Genomic DNA, 16,475 nt, shown 5'->3' on the forward strand with positions numbered 1-16,475 from the left:
CCATCAATAGTTCGTTCTGCACTCTATCAGATCTAATCCCTTGTAGTAATTCAAATTTGGCAACATTTTTGTTGTCTTGACACATATCCTCTCATTTATGTATCAATACAACTCTGTGAGGAGATCAGCTATTAACCTCTACATATTATTTATGAAGGAGCTAAGACTGTCACAATTTGTTATTGGAGAAGGAAATGGCAACCCACTCCAGTGTTCTCGCCTGGAGAATCCCAGGGATGGGGGAGCCTGGTGGCTGCCATCTATGGGGTTGCACAGAGTCGGACACGACTGAAGTGACTTAGCAGTAGCAGTAATCAACCTAAGTGGTAACCTTTCTGAATAAATACCCATTGTTAGGCAACCTGATAAAAACTATTAGAAAAAGAAGAAGAAAGGCATAAAAAGTCCTATCTTTCAAAATCAGGCCATAATATTTCAGGCAGAAGGCCAAGAAATACGTTTAAAGATACATAGAGTAAGTAGCAATCAGAACCTTGTGTTTGTATGCCATTTTTTACTTCAAGTTCACACAGGCTAAGCATCTGACCTTTATCATGCTATCTGAGGCAGGTAGAACATATTTATTTACCCTGATTAACAAATGAGGCCAAAAGATGACCATTTAAAAATCAGCCATCCATAGCCAAACCAGAAGTAAAATGTAAGTCACCCAACTATGTCTTGGGCTGTAAGCAACATGTGCATACAGCATCTACTGTGCATAACCTACAATATGATACAATCTGGTTAGATACGTAAAATTCATTGTCTCTTAATTTTTAAGAAGTCAGTATTTGCCTGAAAAGAATAACCCAAACTCCTGATACTAGGCTTTCTAGTGGGCAAATCACTTTACCCCATCCATCCTTCCACCATATCTAAACATGTGAAAGTGGCTCAGTTGTGTCCGACTCTTTGCGATCCCACCGACTATACAGTCCATGGGATTCTCCAGGCCAGAATACTGGAGTGGGTATCCTTTCCCTTCTCCAGGGGATCTTCCCAACCCAGCAATCAAACCCAGATCTCTTGCCTTGCAGGGGTATTCTTTACCAACTAAACTATCAGGGAAGCCCCCACCATATCTAATTATGCATCAAATAGGTAAAAGTTTGATTGACCAGATTCTGTGCTTTGCTGTGGCTCCTGGTTCCTGTGAAAGCACATCATCCAGGTGATGTAAGTAGAACTGCTATTAGGTGTCACTCTAGTAACAAGCTGATAGGTGTGCTGCCAAGCCTAGAGGTTTCTCTGAGGAGTTGCTGTAGGTTTCGGTGGAATGACAATTACAAGGTAGATGGATCATTTCATGTCTGCTGTGACCTTTACAATATGTGAGGTTCATGATTTTAATGTTAATTTGCATAATGGTAGGCCTGCAAGAACAATGGTGAATGCTAATAGCTGCAGGATGCAATAAAACTAAACATCATCTGGGCTGAACTGCTAAAGGAAAAGTTGCCAAAGTATGATTCTTTAAGCACTTAATTTCATCCCAGGTCATGTCCACATACAATTAAATGAGATTTCTGGTATCTCTTGAAAAACTGGCAAGAAGTGACTGGCAGTGGATAGCAGCAACCTCCTTCATATAGCGGGATGAGATGGGGATGGGATGGGGAGGGAAGTAGGAGGTGGGGTTCAGGACGGGGAACACATGTGCACCTGTGGCGGATTTATGTCAATGTATGGCAAAATCAATACAATATTGTAAAGTAATTAGCCTCCAATTAAAATAAATAAATTTATATTAAAAAAAAGAGAGAACCCTAACCTGATAGGCTTTACTTTTTCACGTAACTTCCGTGTCCCCTTTGAGGAAGTTGACTTTGCAACTACCATCATCTTGCCCAAAAAGAACCCCCACCTGGCTCTCACCACACCCCACATCTGGCAGATAAACTAAATTTAATACACTTAGAAAGAAAGAATCTCACTTTATGGGCTGAAAAATTTGTAATGAACCTTTGGAAAAGGTAGCATTGGCCATAGCTAGTGGCAAGCGATATTTTCAAGGGAAACAGATACTGTCAGCTCAAACTAGTAATCCTGCGTTTTGAGTTGCAGGTGGGAAGGTGACTGTTTACAAAGTTTAAAAAGAAGTTGCCTCCATTTAGATTTACTGTTTTAAACTATTCCTGTTGCCTGGAAAATGGGTAGGTATGATCATTCTGAATTTTGCACCCCAAATCAGTCTCTGGAGATTATTTATTAATGTTCACTTACGTATTTACTTATTTATTGGCTTCTTTCTCCCAAGTGTTCAAACCCATTTTCACCACAAGAGGGCAGCCATCTCTAAAAAACAACCAGAGAGCCTGGCTCTTAGGGGAAACAGGGCCAACACTTAGGAAGCTGTGCTTGGGAAAGGCAGCCCCATGTAATCAGGTATCACACATATAAGAGATTCTGTGATGGGCAACACTGAATGGGATAGAGTATCCAGAAGTGCCAATTTTCCCTGTGATTCTTGACGATCAAAGATTATTTCACAAACTGACAAAGCTCCCAAGTTATGAAGGGCTGCAGCTGTGAGACATCCTTGATGTCAACACCAGAGATTTATTTTTCATCCTCACTTGAGGCATGTTCAATAGCTGTCAACTTTCTCCTCCTCTTTAGGAGCTACACACTGATTTAGGTTTCATATAAGTTTTGTTTTGTTTTTTAAATCTCACTGATGACAGAAACAATTGTTAACTCCTCAAACTTGATAGGGAAGGAAATAGTTTCAAAAGCACAATAAACATTTGTGACTTAAAGTGCCTGTGAATAGAATACGTTCTCTTGCCAACTTGTTTGGTGTCCAATGATTAAGAGTGGCAATCAGCTTCCATAGAGTTTCATTTTCAGGGGGGAAAAAAAGTACCATGTTCCTGAATATTTTGTACCCCCCTCCATTTATTTTCCTGGTAGGCAGGCTTCCTCAGAAATACCTTATTTGACCTTTATACTTTCAGAAACAGCTAGGGCCTAATTCCCCCTCTGTGGGTTGCTAATCCGATTTACGTGAGCGGAACCTACAATTATTTTAGCTTCCCAACTGAAAAAATAATACACATGGATAATAGATTGCTATGAGCTCTTGCTTCAGACTTTTTCTGTTCTACAGGCTGAAGGTTCTGTGCAGGCGAGCTTGATTTTGTCCATCTGGCCTTTTCCAAAACTTTTCTGCTTTTGGCTTCCGGGATTATTTGGGTAAACTGGTTGAGCTGTGCATGGGCGATCCTGGGATACTGGAAAGGACAGAAAGCCTTGGCCTTGGGACTTGTGGTACAGCAGATTTGGGGACTGTCTCAGCTGAGGAAAACAAGTCACTTGACCACATGTCACAGACCTGCCGCTGGGATCTGGTGGAAGTGGGTGGGGCAGAAGGTTCTAAGGTCTCAGACCAGAGCTGTTCTGTCCCCTCGGCTCACACTGTGCCATTATTTCACCTTCCTCTGCAGTTGCTAAGGGCCTGCCCCTGAGCTAGGCGAGATAAATACAAGGCATGAAGTGATTTCTACCATAAAAAGAAAGAAAATCCCTCTCATCCTCTCTTCATACACACACACACAGACACACACGCACACACACTCCATGTTGCGCATGTCACGTATAGTAGAAGGAAATCCATTTCACACATAGTTATAGAAACGTGTGCTTTGGTAGCACAAATTTTTCGTATACTGATATATTTATAGACACACACGTGTATATTTGTGTATTACACATATATTTATTGGAATAAAAGAACGCATTTACATAAATAAATTTACATATGTAAATACATATGTCTATCAATGTTAAAGTTTAAGTTACACGCAAATCCAATCTCTAGTTTTCTTTTAATTCTCCTCTCACCTCGGGTAAACACAGAACAGTGTACCCCACGCCTATGCCAAGACGCTTTGTAACTTGGTTGAGTTCTTTAATCGTCTATTCCGGAGTATCTTCAAACTGAAAGCTAAATAACGGGCCAGGAGGGGAAATAAGGCCCGACCTGGCATTCGTCGGGATTTCGTCCTGGGAGTCCCAGCCAGGGCCAGGCGCTCCGACGGATCTCCCCTTTGAGGGCATGGGCTGGAGGCACGAGCGCCCCCCCGGCGGCCGCGGGTCCCCGCCCTCGGCCCCACCCCACCGCGGCTGCCGCGGCTGCCCCGGCTGCCCGGCTAGCCGTCCACACCCCTGCACACTGCTCCCGCCCGCTCGGGGATCCCCGGCGAGCCGCGCCACCGAGGGGGAGGGTGTTCGGCCTGGGCCGGGAGGGAGACGGCAGGCGGCGTCCCCTTTAAAAGCCGCGAGCGCCGCGCCACGGCGCCGCCACCGCCGCCGTCGCCGCCAGAGTCCTCGCCCCGCCGCGCCGCGCTGCGCCCGGCTCGCGCTGCGCCCGCCGCTCTGCTTCCCACACCCTACCCGGGATTGGCAGCTGCCGCCAGACATCAGCCGCCGCAGGCTCCGCCGCCCACCGAACTACCTCGGGGCGAGCGCCTCGCGGATTACTGGGGACTCAGAGGCACCCGAGCCCGCAGACCCCGCGCGGGTTAGAGCGCCCGGCAGTGCGCGCCGCTGCGCCGTGGCCTCGGCTGACCGGGCCGCGCCGGAGCCGAAGACCGGCGCGCTGAGCCCGAGAGCCGCGATGCCGATCACCTCCCACCGGAGCTCGGGGACCTGGAACGCGCCGACCGAAGTGTGATCGGACCCCAGGCTGGCCACAAAGGGTACAGTGGCTTGGCCTGGGGGCGAAGAGACCGAGGGGAGAGTGCGGCCACCCGCCTCAGCGGCCCGATACTCGGCTCGACTCGCCGGAGAATGTGCCCGAGGACGCCGGAGCGCCGGAGCCGCGGTGGTTTCAACTGGCTAGCGCTAATGGGGGTGCTCTGGAGGAAGGCAGAGTGATGCGGGGGGGCAACTCGCCTGGCACGGAGATCGCCGCTGCGCCCTTCCCCGGACCCGGCGTCGCCCAGGATGGCTGGCCCGAGCCATGGGCCGCGGCGGAGTTAGCGCCGAGCGCCCAACCCTCGCCCCCAGAGTCCCGGAGCCGGCCCAGCGCGGGGCCACGCGTCCCGCGGGCGCTGGTTCCTAAGGACGACGACAGCACCAGCTTTTCCTTTCTCCCTTCCCTTCCCTGCTCTGCACTCCTCCCCCTGCCCGCTGTTGTTGTGTGTCAGCACTTGGCTGGAGACTTCTTGAACTTGCAGGGAGAATAACTTGCGCTCTCCACTTCGCCCCGGTGCCTCTGCCCCAGCGGACCAGCCTCACTGCCTGCGAACCCCGCCGCCTCTACCACTTCTCCGCCGGGCCCGACCCGAGACGCCGCTCCCTGCGTGCTAGGAGGGACTGCCTGGCCGGCACCCGGGAGAAGGAAGAGGCGAAGGAAGGGAACCGGGTCCCCGCTCCAGGTCCTTCAGCCAGAGCTTTTTCCATGTGGAGGCTCTTTCAATGGACGTGTCCCCGCGTGCTTCTTAGACGGTCTGCGGTCTCCTAAAGGTGACAACGTGGGCCGGGGCTGGGGGTGGGCGCGGGTCTCCGGCGGCCGCAGCAGCTGAGCCCCTCCCGGGGCCAGGCCTGGCGGGACGTAAACAGAACAGGTCCACGTGCAGCAGAGCCGCTGAGGGGACACCCACATCCTACCGCCCCTGGCGACCTTAGGCTTGGCCCTCCTGGCTCGCACTCTTCCGCCCCTCCTCCCTCTCCCTCTTCGGGATTTTATTAGGGCTGTTAACACTTGGATGATTTTTTTTTTTTTTTTTTAAAGTTAAAGAAGTCCCTTCTAGAGGGTGGCCCGTGGATTTCACCCGTTAGCTGCCAACCTGTACGTCCTGCCGTTTTAACTTCAAGTTTCTCCCGGAGAACTGCTCTCTCTACTCAGAGCCGGGTCCCATTTAGGAAAATATTATACGTTGGGGTTCTCCCTGTTTTTTTTTTTTTTGTTTTTTTTTTTAACCAGGAATGCAAGGGGGGCAGTTATTTCGTGCTACCTTGAACTGACACGTGAATTAACAGATATCAGTCATCTACCTAATAGGAAGATACTTGTGTATATTTACTGCATAGGAGGGGGCGGGGGGAGGGGGGATGGAGTGGCCTGTCCTGACATTTCTGAGGTTAGGTTCGGGTCACAGGTTGCGAGTGATTTCGGAAGTTGTGTCCTTGAGTTTACTGGCTCTGGAAGTTACAGACCCTGTGTGTATCAGGAAGTTCTATACCGTGCCTGTAAGGAAGTCATATGCACCATTTGTGCGTGTTTATACGCAAGTGAGCGCTGTGTGTTTGGGTTAGGTTAGGGGACGGAGGAATGTGAGACTAAGCGATGGTTTTCCCAGGTTCCCTATACAGCTGTCAGCGTGTCACAGGAAAAAAAAAAAAAAAAAAGTGACAGTCACTGACGCAGCGTGGGGTGCGGTGGGGGGCAAATCTTGACGGGTTGAGAATGGGATGGGAGCGGGAAATAGCCATCTGGCTCAGGAACTAGGTGTTCTTCCATTCTCCCAAGCGTTTGAGCTTCAGCTCCTCTTAAGTATCCCCGCGAGTGTTGTCAGCCAGGTGGGCACCCTGGAGGAGGAGGCAAATGGACGGAGCGGGAGCCCGCGGGGGCGGAAGGGGTGAGGGCTGGGCGGGAAACTCCGTGACTAATATCGGCCCTGTCCGCAGGTCGACCATGGTGGCCGGGACCCGCTGTCTTCTAGCGTTGCTGCTTCCCCAGGTCCTCCTGGGCGGCGCGGCCGGCCTCATTCCCGAGCTGGGCCGGAGGAAGTTCGCTGCGTCTGCTGGCCGCTCCTCATCCCAGCCTTCGGACGACGTCCTGAGCGAGTTCGAGTTGCGGCTGCTCAGCATGTTCGGCCTGAAGCAGAGACCCACCCCCAGCAGGGACGCCGTGGTGCCCCCCTACATGCTGGACTTGTACCGCCAGCACTCGGGCCAACCCGGTGCGCCTGCCCCGGACCACCGGCTGGAGAGGGCAGCCAGCCTCGCCAACACCGTGCGCAGCTTCCATCACGAAGGTGAGGCGCGGGGCCGAAGCTTGGGGGCGGAGACGGGGGCGGGGAGTCGTCCGGCAAAGCGCCCCGCCGTGGGCAGACTGCAGGCATCCCTGGCAGGGCAGCTTGGCCCGGGCGCTGCAGACATTTCCCTGTTTGTAAGAACCTTTCCGAACCTGGCTTTCACGCACTGCCTGTGTGGCGGCAGAGCCAGGGATTCCCTTTCGGTAAATCGGCACTCTTTTCCTGGCTTGGAGCCAGAAGAGCGACTCCTCCTCCAGGAACTGGAGAGAAATCAAATGATGGGGAAGATGAGGGCAAAAGGCATGCCCCTAGACTGCGAAACGTGTAAGAATTCCTTAGGAGAAGAATGAGAAGGAGGGGGGCAGATTGGTATCTCTTCACGTCTGTTTGGAAGCCTTTGCTCTATAAATCTGCTTCTCTTGCTTAAGCCAGGGTTTCAGGCATGACAGCGCCAAGGGCAGAATTTTCAGAGATAGTATTGAAAAATCAAAGCCCAGGGCCCCAAAGTCTTTCTAATGTACAGTAGATCTGGGCCTGGTTTGGAAGATTTCAAATCCCTATCTAATCCTCGTGGGAGATCAATTCCCCAATCAATCTTACTGTTTCCACAATGACTTTCTTGTCTTCTGCTTAAATCTGAGAAGAACTTCCTAACAGAGACAAGGCTAGCCTTCAGATGAAAGCTTTTCCAGCAGCTAGCTGCTTGTTTTCCTTTTAGTGCATTGAAATGTGATTTTTTTTTTTTTCTTTTATGATACTGGATGTGGTTTTTCTAAGGTAGGGTATTTCTGCTTGTTTCATCAGAAAGGCATTTAGTGGATTTGAAATGTCTTAGAGCAACTTTTGAGACCTGTTGTACCAAAGTTCTTAGGGCAATTACTCAAAAATAAGTTCCACTGCAATTCTTTTTTTACACTTTTAAATGCTCCTTTGGCTTAACACATTCTAAACAGAGCCCAGGTTGCTTCAAGTTCTAGAGGAGGATCCAAAGTTGTATATCACAGAGCAGCCACTTGTGGAATATTGGAGAACTAGTATATAGTTCCCTTTTTCTTACCTTGCCCTGCCGAGGTGGTCGGTTTCAAGTGGAAATCTGTGCTCTGATATAAGCAAATCAGTAGTGTCACAGCCAGGCGTTTTCTCCCAGTGTGGAAGACTTACACTGTGAGAACAGCAGTTGATAGTGGGAAGGGGTTGTAAAGGCAGGTTACATTACTTCATCAAGGCAGCTATACCTAATGAAGGGGACATTGAATTGATAATCAGTTCATTTTTCAGCACGTTTCTAAGGGAGGTGCTCTCTGCTAGCAGAAATTAGTTTTGGAAGGAAGAAAGATCTCATATTACTCCTTCAAGTTTCATCTACTGAAAGTACAAGTTGTCTGTTGTCATGTAGAAATGTTTTTGTTCATGTACATTCTATTATCACCACCTTGGAGTGATTTTAGATCCAGCTCATCATTCCCAACTGATGCTGATTAGATTTGTTTTTCTGGATAGAAAAGTAATACAAATTGCTATTTTGGCTACCTCTCCTGGAGATATAGCAAGGAAATCATTCTTTATTTTTAAGGCCAAGAAGGTACTGTGTGTCTCTTGGAACTTAAAAGGAAGATAGATCATTTAAAACATTTGACACCTAAAAATACTCAGTTGCATGACAATCCCATCAGTGAAGTCTCCATATTTCTCTTTCCTCTTGAAGTGCCTTGACCAAATCTAAACAGGCAAACTTAATATAGTGCGTTATTTTAACTTAAATAGCATACTTGAGCTTATAAGTCAGAATTTATGTCTTTAAACATGTTAAGTGTTATGTGCCAAATAGTACAAAAGTTACCAGCTTGCTTAAAATCAATTTGTAATAACTTCAGATTTTAATGCAATTAGATGATAGAAAAAAGCTATGTAATGTTTGCCCCAAATTTTAACAAACCCATTTCTTTTCTTGTTATGACTAGCATATAATCAGTATGCTACAAATGGCCCTTCTTTTGAAGACCAGTTCATTTTTGTATAACCCAGAATTGGGTTTTTGTCATGCGTGACACAAAAAAGTCTTTTAGTAAATCATGTGATTAAGGCTTAGGGTTTAAGAGCAGAATTTGGTTCCTAGAATCTTCATAGGTGTTTATTTATTAAAGGACCAAAGGATCCGATTACAAGAATTACCTGTTGGTTTTATTTGTGGGCAGGATCTGGGTGATTTGGTGAAATACAAGACAAGAAATATCATGGTGGCATTCTTTCAACCCATGTGAGAAGATAATGGATCCACATTGTAGGTGCTTAGACACAGAAATGATCAGTTGTCATTTCTATTAAACTTTCTTTAGTACTTTCTACAGTGGCTTTTACTTGGGAGAGCCCAAGTACTGCAAAACATTTTCTTTTTTCAAAGTTGTTAAAAAGTACTTCAGCCCCATACGCCTTTCAGAACTGCCACTGAGGATTAAAAAATCATTTCTTTTAACTGGAAAATGTTCTTTGCTTTGCTTATAGTTAAAAGCACATTGAAACTGGTTGACTTCATTGGCCCTGCAAAAAAATCTGTATTATTTCCTGTCAGATTGGAATATGGAAGGACCACATGCTTGCTCTCCAGACTCTGAAGGACACAGTTCTCTTTTTGCCTGAAATAACTTGAATTATTTGCCTCTATGACTAAAGCTTTGACTTAAAGATTAACCTATTTTCTACAAATGTAATTTTCATGAAAATACCCAATTAAAAGGAAAGTTCAGGAAACAACTACTGCCCTGTGAAGGAACACTGATTTCCAGTACAACACTTGGATTCCCAATTGAACACTGATTCCCAGTATGAACACAAATTCCCAGTACAACCAAAGGATTTGCACACATATACCCACCAAACCAGTGTTCATCTGGGGATGCTTCCCAGGTGTCCCCAGGTATTTCAGCGTGAATAGGAAAGGCCTCCTTTATGTGGAACAGGCATTCTGTTGGGAAATGCTCATAGATGGAGCCTTTGGTGCCCCTGGAGAAGACAATGGCAATCCACTCCAGTATTCTTGCCTGGAAAATTCCATGGACTGAGGAGCCTGGTAGGCTACAGTCCATGGGGTCGCAAAGAGTCAGACATGACTGAGCGACTTCTCTCTTCTCTCTTTGGTGCCCAGAGAGTTCTTGAACTAATGTTTTACATGCTGCTTCTTTTTTAGTGGTTCGTCTCTGTTCCCTGTTGATCCCTCCTCATTGAGCTATTTTGTCTTTTTTTTAAAGACTTGACCTTTTGTATCTTTCACCAGGTAGGCAACTTATAATAAGAGGACCCTGGGTCATTCCACAGGTGTTGGGAGTTAAGGGTGTGCAGAGGCCAAATCAGAGTTAGTGAATGTGACCATGTTCTCTCTTTTAGCTGCCATCTCCTTTGTTGTCTTTAATTTTTAAAGGATTCACTTGAACCTTTTGTATTTAATCTTTTTTTTTCTCCTTGATGCATTAATTCTCTCTCTCTTTATGTATATATATATACATTCTCTAATCATTATTTTATATTTTGGACATGATTATTTTTTAATCTCCACTACTTTCATTTTATTTCAGGGCAATAATTTCTAACCTTACTGACTAGCTAGAACATTTGCAGGTTTTCATTGTTGTTTTCTAAACGAACATTTTTTATTCAAAGATTGTTGCAAAATTCTCAAAACGTAATGACAACTCATTTTTTGCTAAAACTCATCATACTGTGAAAGAAAAAGACAGCCACAGAATGAGTATCAGTGGTTCCAAACAAGATCTGCATGTCCCAGTGCCTGCCACCTTACTTTTCTGCTTATTTAGTTCTGTCTGCTTCCTCCATCATTTCTATTCCTTTAACTGGGACAGAGCTCACCCTGCAGATTTATTTGTATTACATATAAATCTGCCTCTGTTGGTTTTGACTTTTGCTTGAGTTTTTGACTCCTCCCCCATGTTAGATGGTGCCATCTAGTGGCCAGAAACCTGGGGCCTACCGTAGGCTCAACTGCATAGCTATGCACTGTGACCTTAGGAAAGTCACATAACCTCTCTGAGCTCCACTTACTTCATTTACAAAATGGAGCTAGTAACAGTTTCTCTCTAATTGATCTGTCATAAGGTAATTCATATTACCCTGGTAATTCATATTCTCCCCTGGTCTAGGGAAGAGGAAGTCAAAATGAGCTTAGGCTAGCTGTGGGAATTCAGTCTTATCTTTGGATTATTTTGATATAGATGAATAACTGACAGTGTAGATGATTAAGTTAGAACTTGGCTTTTAGGAGAGAGGTTGAATGTCATTTTTACCATATTTTCCCTTACTTTCCCACATTTTTGCACCCATAGCTCCATTTATTTGATTAAGAATTTAAAAGTTCAGGGACCCACATCTAAAATACTCTGGAATCCTCAGATCCCTTGGCAAGTGCAGCTTATTCAATAAAGATTATTTACATATACCTCAGAGAAATGTACAATACCTACTTAGGTAAGTGCTCCGTTATTTTCAGAATCCCCAGGCTTGATGTGATGATTTGTAACTTTATTTCATTTCAAAAAGTTCAGATTTTTTTCTACCTTCTAGAAAAAATTCATGTTCCCTTGCAGATCAAAGGAGAGGGTACCGTAACTTTGGTCAGTTTTCCTGGGTTTGGGAATTCCTGTGATCTTCTGACATATCTCTGTGACCAGAGTCTGCAGTTAGGAGTCTTGTAGAGGTCTTTGAATTAAGAAGGGATAGTGGTCCGGTAGGGATTAGGTTGACTGAGATGAAGCTGCAATATTGGAGAAAGATCTTCACATTACTAGTTAATATTTAATAGTGTCAAGTTTTTTCCTTTGCTAAGTGAGTCTTCTTTTGCCACTTATTAATACCTCCAATGAGATTTTGGAGCTCCTGATATTGCCTTTTAATAGGTTAAATCTAGTTGAATTGTGGGAGTTTTATATAATTCAGTAATACATTGGTCTTTTGGAGGGTTATTGTTCTATTTGGGCTTCCCAGGTGGCTCAAGGTAAAGAATCTGCCTGCCAATGCAGGAGACACCAGTTGGATCCCTTGGTCAGCAAGGTCCCCTGGAGGAGGAAATGGCGATCCACTCCAGTATTCTTATCTGGGGAATCCCATGGACAGAGGAGCCTGGTGGACTACAGTTCATGGGGATGCAAAGAGTTGGATATGACTGAGCATACATTCATTATTGTTCTATTTAATGCCTCTTTTATACCCATCCTCCTTGCTTCATTTACTTGTTTCTCATGCTTACCTGAGAGATTGTTCATCTTCTTCCTGGCTGTGTGTGATATTTTTCTGGGCTTGTTTGTCAATACAGCTGTTCCACAAAGGCCCCAGATAATGTGCCTTTCCTTCCCCTCTTTAAGAAGAGCAAGAAACTCCTGTGTTCTGAGATCAGCGAAGTCAGTTGCTTGGGGCCGGGTCTGGCTTTGGGTCATTGTGTCTGGAGGACGCTGCTGATTTTTATATCACTCTTGTTTTCTCTGGTAGCTTCTCTGCCAAAAGTGGAAACATCAGAGGGCTCCTGAATTGCAGGAGGTAAACACAATCCTTGATATTGGAGGAGGGCTCTGGTTGATTGGTGGGAGGGTTATTTTAAAATAGTGCCTGGTCTGAAGTACCATTAGCCAGGCAGCAGAGTTTAGAGCTCTCCCAAAGATAGCCCTACAGGTGTGGGTTAGTCCATGTCTAAGGAGAGGAGCTTTAGATCTACTCATCCATGGCTTCAACTCTTACTCCTTGGCCAACACTAATGGTTCTTCTGTTCATCTTTATATTATTTAACAAAAAAGGCACTTTGTTTCTGGAAGTTTATACTTGAACATGAAAAGCATTCTTTAAAACCTTTAGGCTCAAAGAGCAGTTCCCCAGCTTCCAGCATTCCCTTACCTTCGAGCTGCTGGAAATACTGAATCTCAGGCCCCACCCCAGACTCACCAGTTGAATCAGAATCTGCATTTGAAGAGTTAAGGTGTCCTAGGTGATTTGCATGAAGGTTAAAGTTCCCAAGCATACCATTAAAGCATTCCTCCATAATTTACTGTAAACCACCCCTGTTGACCTTAGCTTGCAGTAATGACTGTTGCTTTGATGATGAAGGTTTGTAAGGTAGAACCTTTGAGGGAATGATCTGATTATCCTTTGCTAAGATACCTAGATTTTGTGAACAATGAATAGCTATTTGGTTTAGGAGAAATACAACTATAAAATCAATGAAAAATGATTTCCTCTTATGGTGATGACATGGAACTGTGGCTAAATTGATTTTGCTGGCACTCAGGTTGGATCCTGAATGAAGCAGGTAAAATTTGTTGACAGTGAAATGACAGGATGTGGTAAAGCTAGAAGAAAGTAAACCCAAATATCTCAAAATTCCAGTGCTATTCACTATTAATTTAATAATAATGTGTACTTTTTATGAATTGCAGACTAAACATTCAAGGTGCTATGTTATATTGTTTGTTCAAAAAGCAGTACTTAAAATTGAAATTCTAGAATTTTAAATCAGGAAGAATTTTCTACATGTAGCCCACTTAAATGACTATTTTAAGATAATGATAATAGATACAAAATGATTATTCTGTATTTAGATTATCTCTTACATCATGAATATCATAATGGCATTTCTGTAAATTTTCATAAATTTAGCAGGGGGTTTGTCTGTATCCTGTAGCCTATTATTGGGTGTGTGTATATAAATAGTTGGTTTGTTTGTTTGTTTGTTTTGTTTTAAGATAAAGGAATTATAAATAGAAGAGAATCATTTTTTCCCCAAAAACGTCTGAAATGAGATTTTTATTTTTGAGGTCATAAGGAGGTTAGAGAACAAAGTTGGGAAGTTAACTTCTCTTGAAATTGTCCAGCCTTAATTACTACAGTGTCCTAGTTCCACCCTTAGGTTTCCAAAGAAGCAGATCCCTTGTAAATGCCTTTGTTTCTGGACTTTTGAGTAAAATAGTAGGGTGTACTTTGCAAAATGTCATCGTTGATGTTGAGTTTCAGAGTCTTTAATTAGGAAACTGAAATCTGTATATCGAGATTTGTAAATCATCTAAATTGCAGAGTAATGTTTTAGAATACCGCTTAAGGGATTGACATTAAAGCCTTTTTCTTTTTAAGAAATGCAATAATTTCCTCAAATCCTCACTCATTAGGCCTCTACTAACTACAGTGCTGACTTTTTTTTTTGCCCTAAAGTCTGTGAATTCCAAAGAAATGCTTCACCATTCCCCCCATTATTATAGCCACCTGGAAGCAGTATTCACATATTAGATTAAAAAAAAATGACAATGAATTGTGAAATTTTGTTTCTTAGTGTATTGACATAAATGTATGGAAAAGGGAGGATAGTTTCTTTATCTAAAGGGGAAATTGTAATTTTCTGGTTGCAGACGTTACATGGGTTGAATCAAACCCTGAAGTGATGTTTATAAATCCTTATATACAATCAGACTGTCTTACTTGCCTTACTGAACACTTTTTCTTTTTTTCCACTTTTTCATATCAAATTAGAATCTTTGGAAGAACTGCCGGAAATGAGTGGGAAAACAACCCGGCGATTCTTCTTTAATTTAACTTCTATCCCCACTGAGGAGTTTATCACCTCAGCAGAACTTCAGGTCTTTCGGAAACATATGCCCGAAGCTTTGGAAAACAATAGCAGTTTCCATCACCGAATTAATATTTATGAAATTATAAAACCTGCCACAGCTAACTCCAAGTTCCCTGTGACGAGACTTTTGGACACCAGGTTGGTGACTCAGAATGCCAGTAGGTGGGAGAGCTTCGATGTCACCCCCGCCGTGATGAGGTGGACCGCCCAGGGGCTCACCAACCATGGGTTCGTGGTGGAGGTAGCCCACCCAGAGGACAGCCATGGGGCCTCCAAGAGGCATGTGCGGATTAGCAGGTCTTTGCACCAAGATGAGCACAGCTGGTCACAGATAAGGCCCTTGCTTGTCACTTTTGGCCACGATGGGAAAGGACACCCTCTCCACAGAAGAGAAAAGCGGCAAGCAAAACACAAACAGCGGAAACGCCTCAAGTCCAGCTGTAAGAGACACCCTTTATATGTGGACTTCAGTGATGTGGGGTGGAATGACTGGATCGTTGCACCGCCGGGGTATCATGCCTTTTACTGCCATGGGGAGTGCCCTTTTCCCCTGGCCGATCACCTTAACTCCACGAATCATGCCATTGTCCAAACTCTGGTCAACTCAGTTAACTCTAAGATTCCCAAGGCATGCTGTGTCCCAACAGAGCTCAGCGCCATCTCCATGCTGTACCTTGATGAGAATGAGAAGGTGGTATTAAAGAACTATCAGGACATGGTTGTCGAGGGTTGTGGGTGTCGTTAGCACAGCAAAATAAAATATAAATATATATATATATATATTAGAAAAACAGCAAAAAAATCAAGTTGACACTTTAATATTTCCCAATGAAGACTTTATTTATGGAATGGAATGGAGAAAAAGAAAAACACAGCTATTTTGAAAATATATTTATATCTACGAAAAGAAGTTGGGAAAACAAATATTTTAATCAGAGAATTATTCCTTAAAGATTTTAAAATGTATTTAGTTGTACATTTTATATGGGTTCAGCCCCAGCACATGAAGTATAATGGTCAGATTTATTTTGTATTTATTTACTATTATAACCACTTTTTAGGAAAAATAGCTAATTTGTATTTATATGTAATCAAAGGAAGTATTGGGTTTGTACATAATTTTCCAAAAATTGTAGTTGTTTTTCAGTTGTGTGTATTTAAGATGAAAAGTCTACATGGAAGGTTACTCTGGCAAAGTGCTTAGCACATTTGCTTTTTTTTGCAGCGCTACTGTTAAGGTCACAAGTTCAAGTCCAGGAAAAAAAAAAAAGTGGATAATCCACTCTGCTGACTTTCAAGATTATTATATTATTCAGTTCTCAGGAATGTTGCAGAGTGGTTGTCCAGTCCGTGAGAATTTACATCCTTATTAGGTGGAATATTTGGATAAGAACCAGACATTACTGATTTAATATAGAAACCCTTCCCCTAACCCTTAATTTGCAGAAAGAGTAAAGCAAGACCAATATAAATAATTAGGAAAACGATGAACCTACAGGAAGGTGAATGATGGTTTGTTGTTCTTTCCTAAACTAGTGACCCCTTCAAAGGAGCTGGACTGGCCAAAGTATTAAATAAAATATAAGATTTCTTCATTATTGATATCGTGATCATGTATATTTAAAATTGATATCTAGTGGCCCTCGTGAAGAGTTGGAAATCAATTTGTATTTCACTTTTACCTCACCTGGGAGCTCTTTATGCTCAGAAGGACTCAATTTTCTAACTTTGCCCCCCACACAGCAAAATTGTTTTCTGCCTACCCCAGTTCTCTGTTCCATCAGCTTGTTTTTCTTTCTAAGGTTATGTGTTTAAACACATTTCTCCAAATGTTAAACCTATTTCAGATAATAAATATCAAAGTTCTTTCATTT

General features: G+C 43.9%; 1 protein-coding gene across 1 annotated transcript; it reads left to right on the forward strand.

Moving 5' to 3' along the window:
* Positions 1–4,330: 4,330 nt before the first annotated feature.
* Positions 4,331–16,199, forward strand: BMP2 (bone morphogenetic protein 2). The gene is made up of 3 exons (XM_070801157.1): positions 4,331–5,472; positions 6,637–6,986; positions 14,502–16,199. The coding sequence occupies exons 2-3, from the start codon at positions 6,644–6,646 to the stop codon at positions 15,344–15,346; spliced, it is 1,188 nt and encodes a 395-aa protein (XP_070657258.1). The 5' UTR covers positions 4,331–5,472; positions 6,637–6,643; the 3' UTR covers positions 15,347–16,199.
* The last annotated feature ends 276 nt before the right edge of the window (positions 16,200–16,475 follow it).

This window comes from Bos indicus, chromosome 13 (genome assembly GCF_029378745.1).
Source record: "Bos indicus isolate NIAB-ARS_2022 breed Sahiwal x Tharparkar chromosome 13, NIAB-ARS_B.indTharparkar_mat_pri_1.0, whole genome shotgun sequence".
Lineage (NCBI taxonomy): Eukaryota > Metazoa > Chordata > Mammalia > Artiodactyla > Bovidae > Bos > Bos indicus.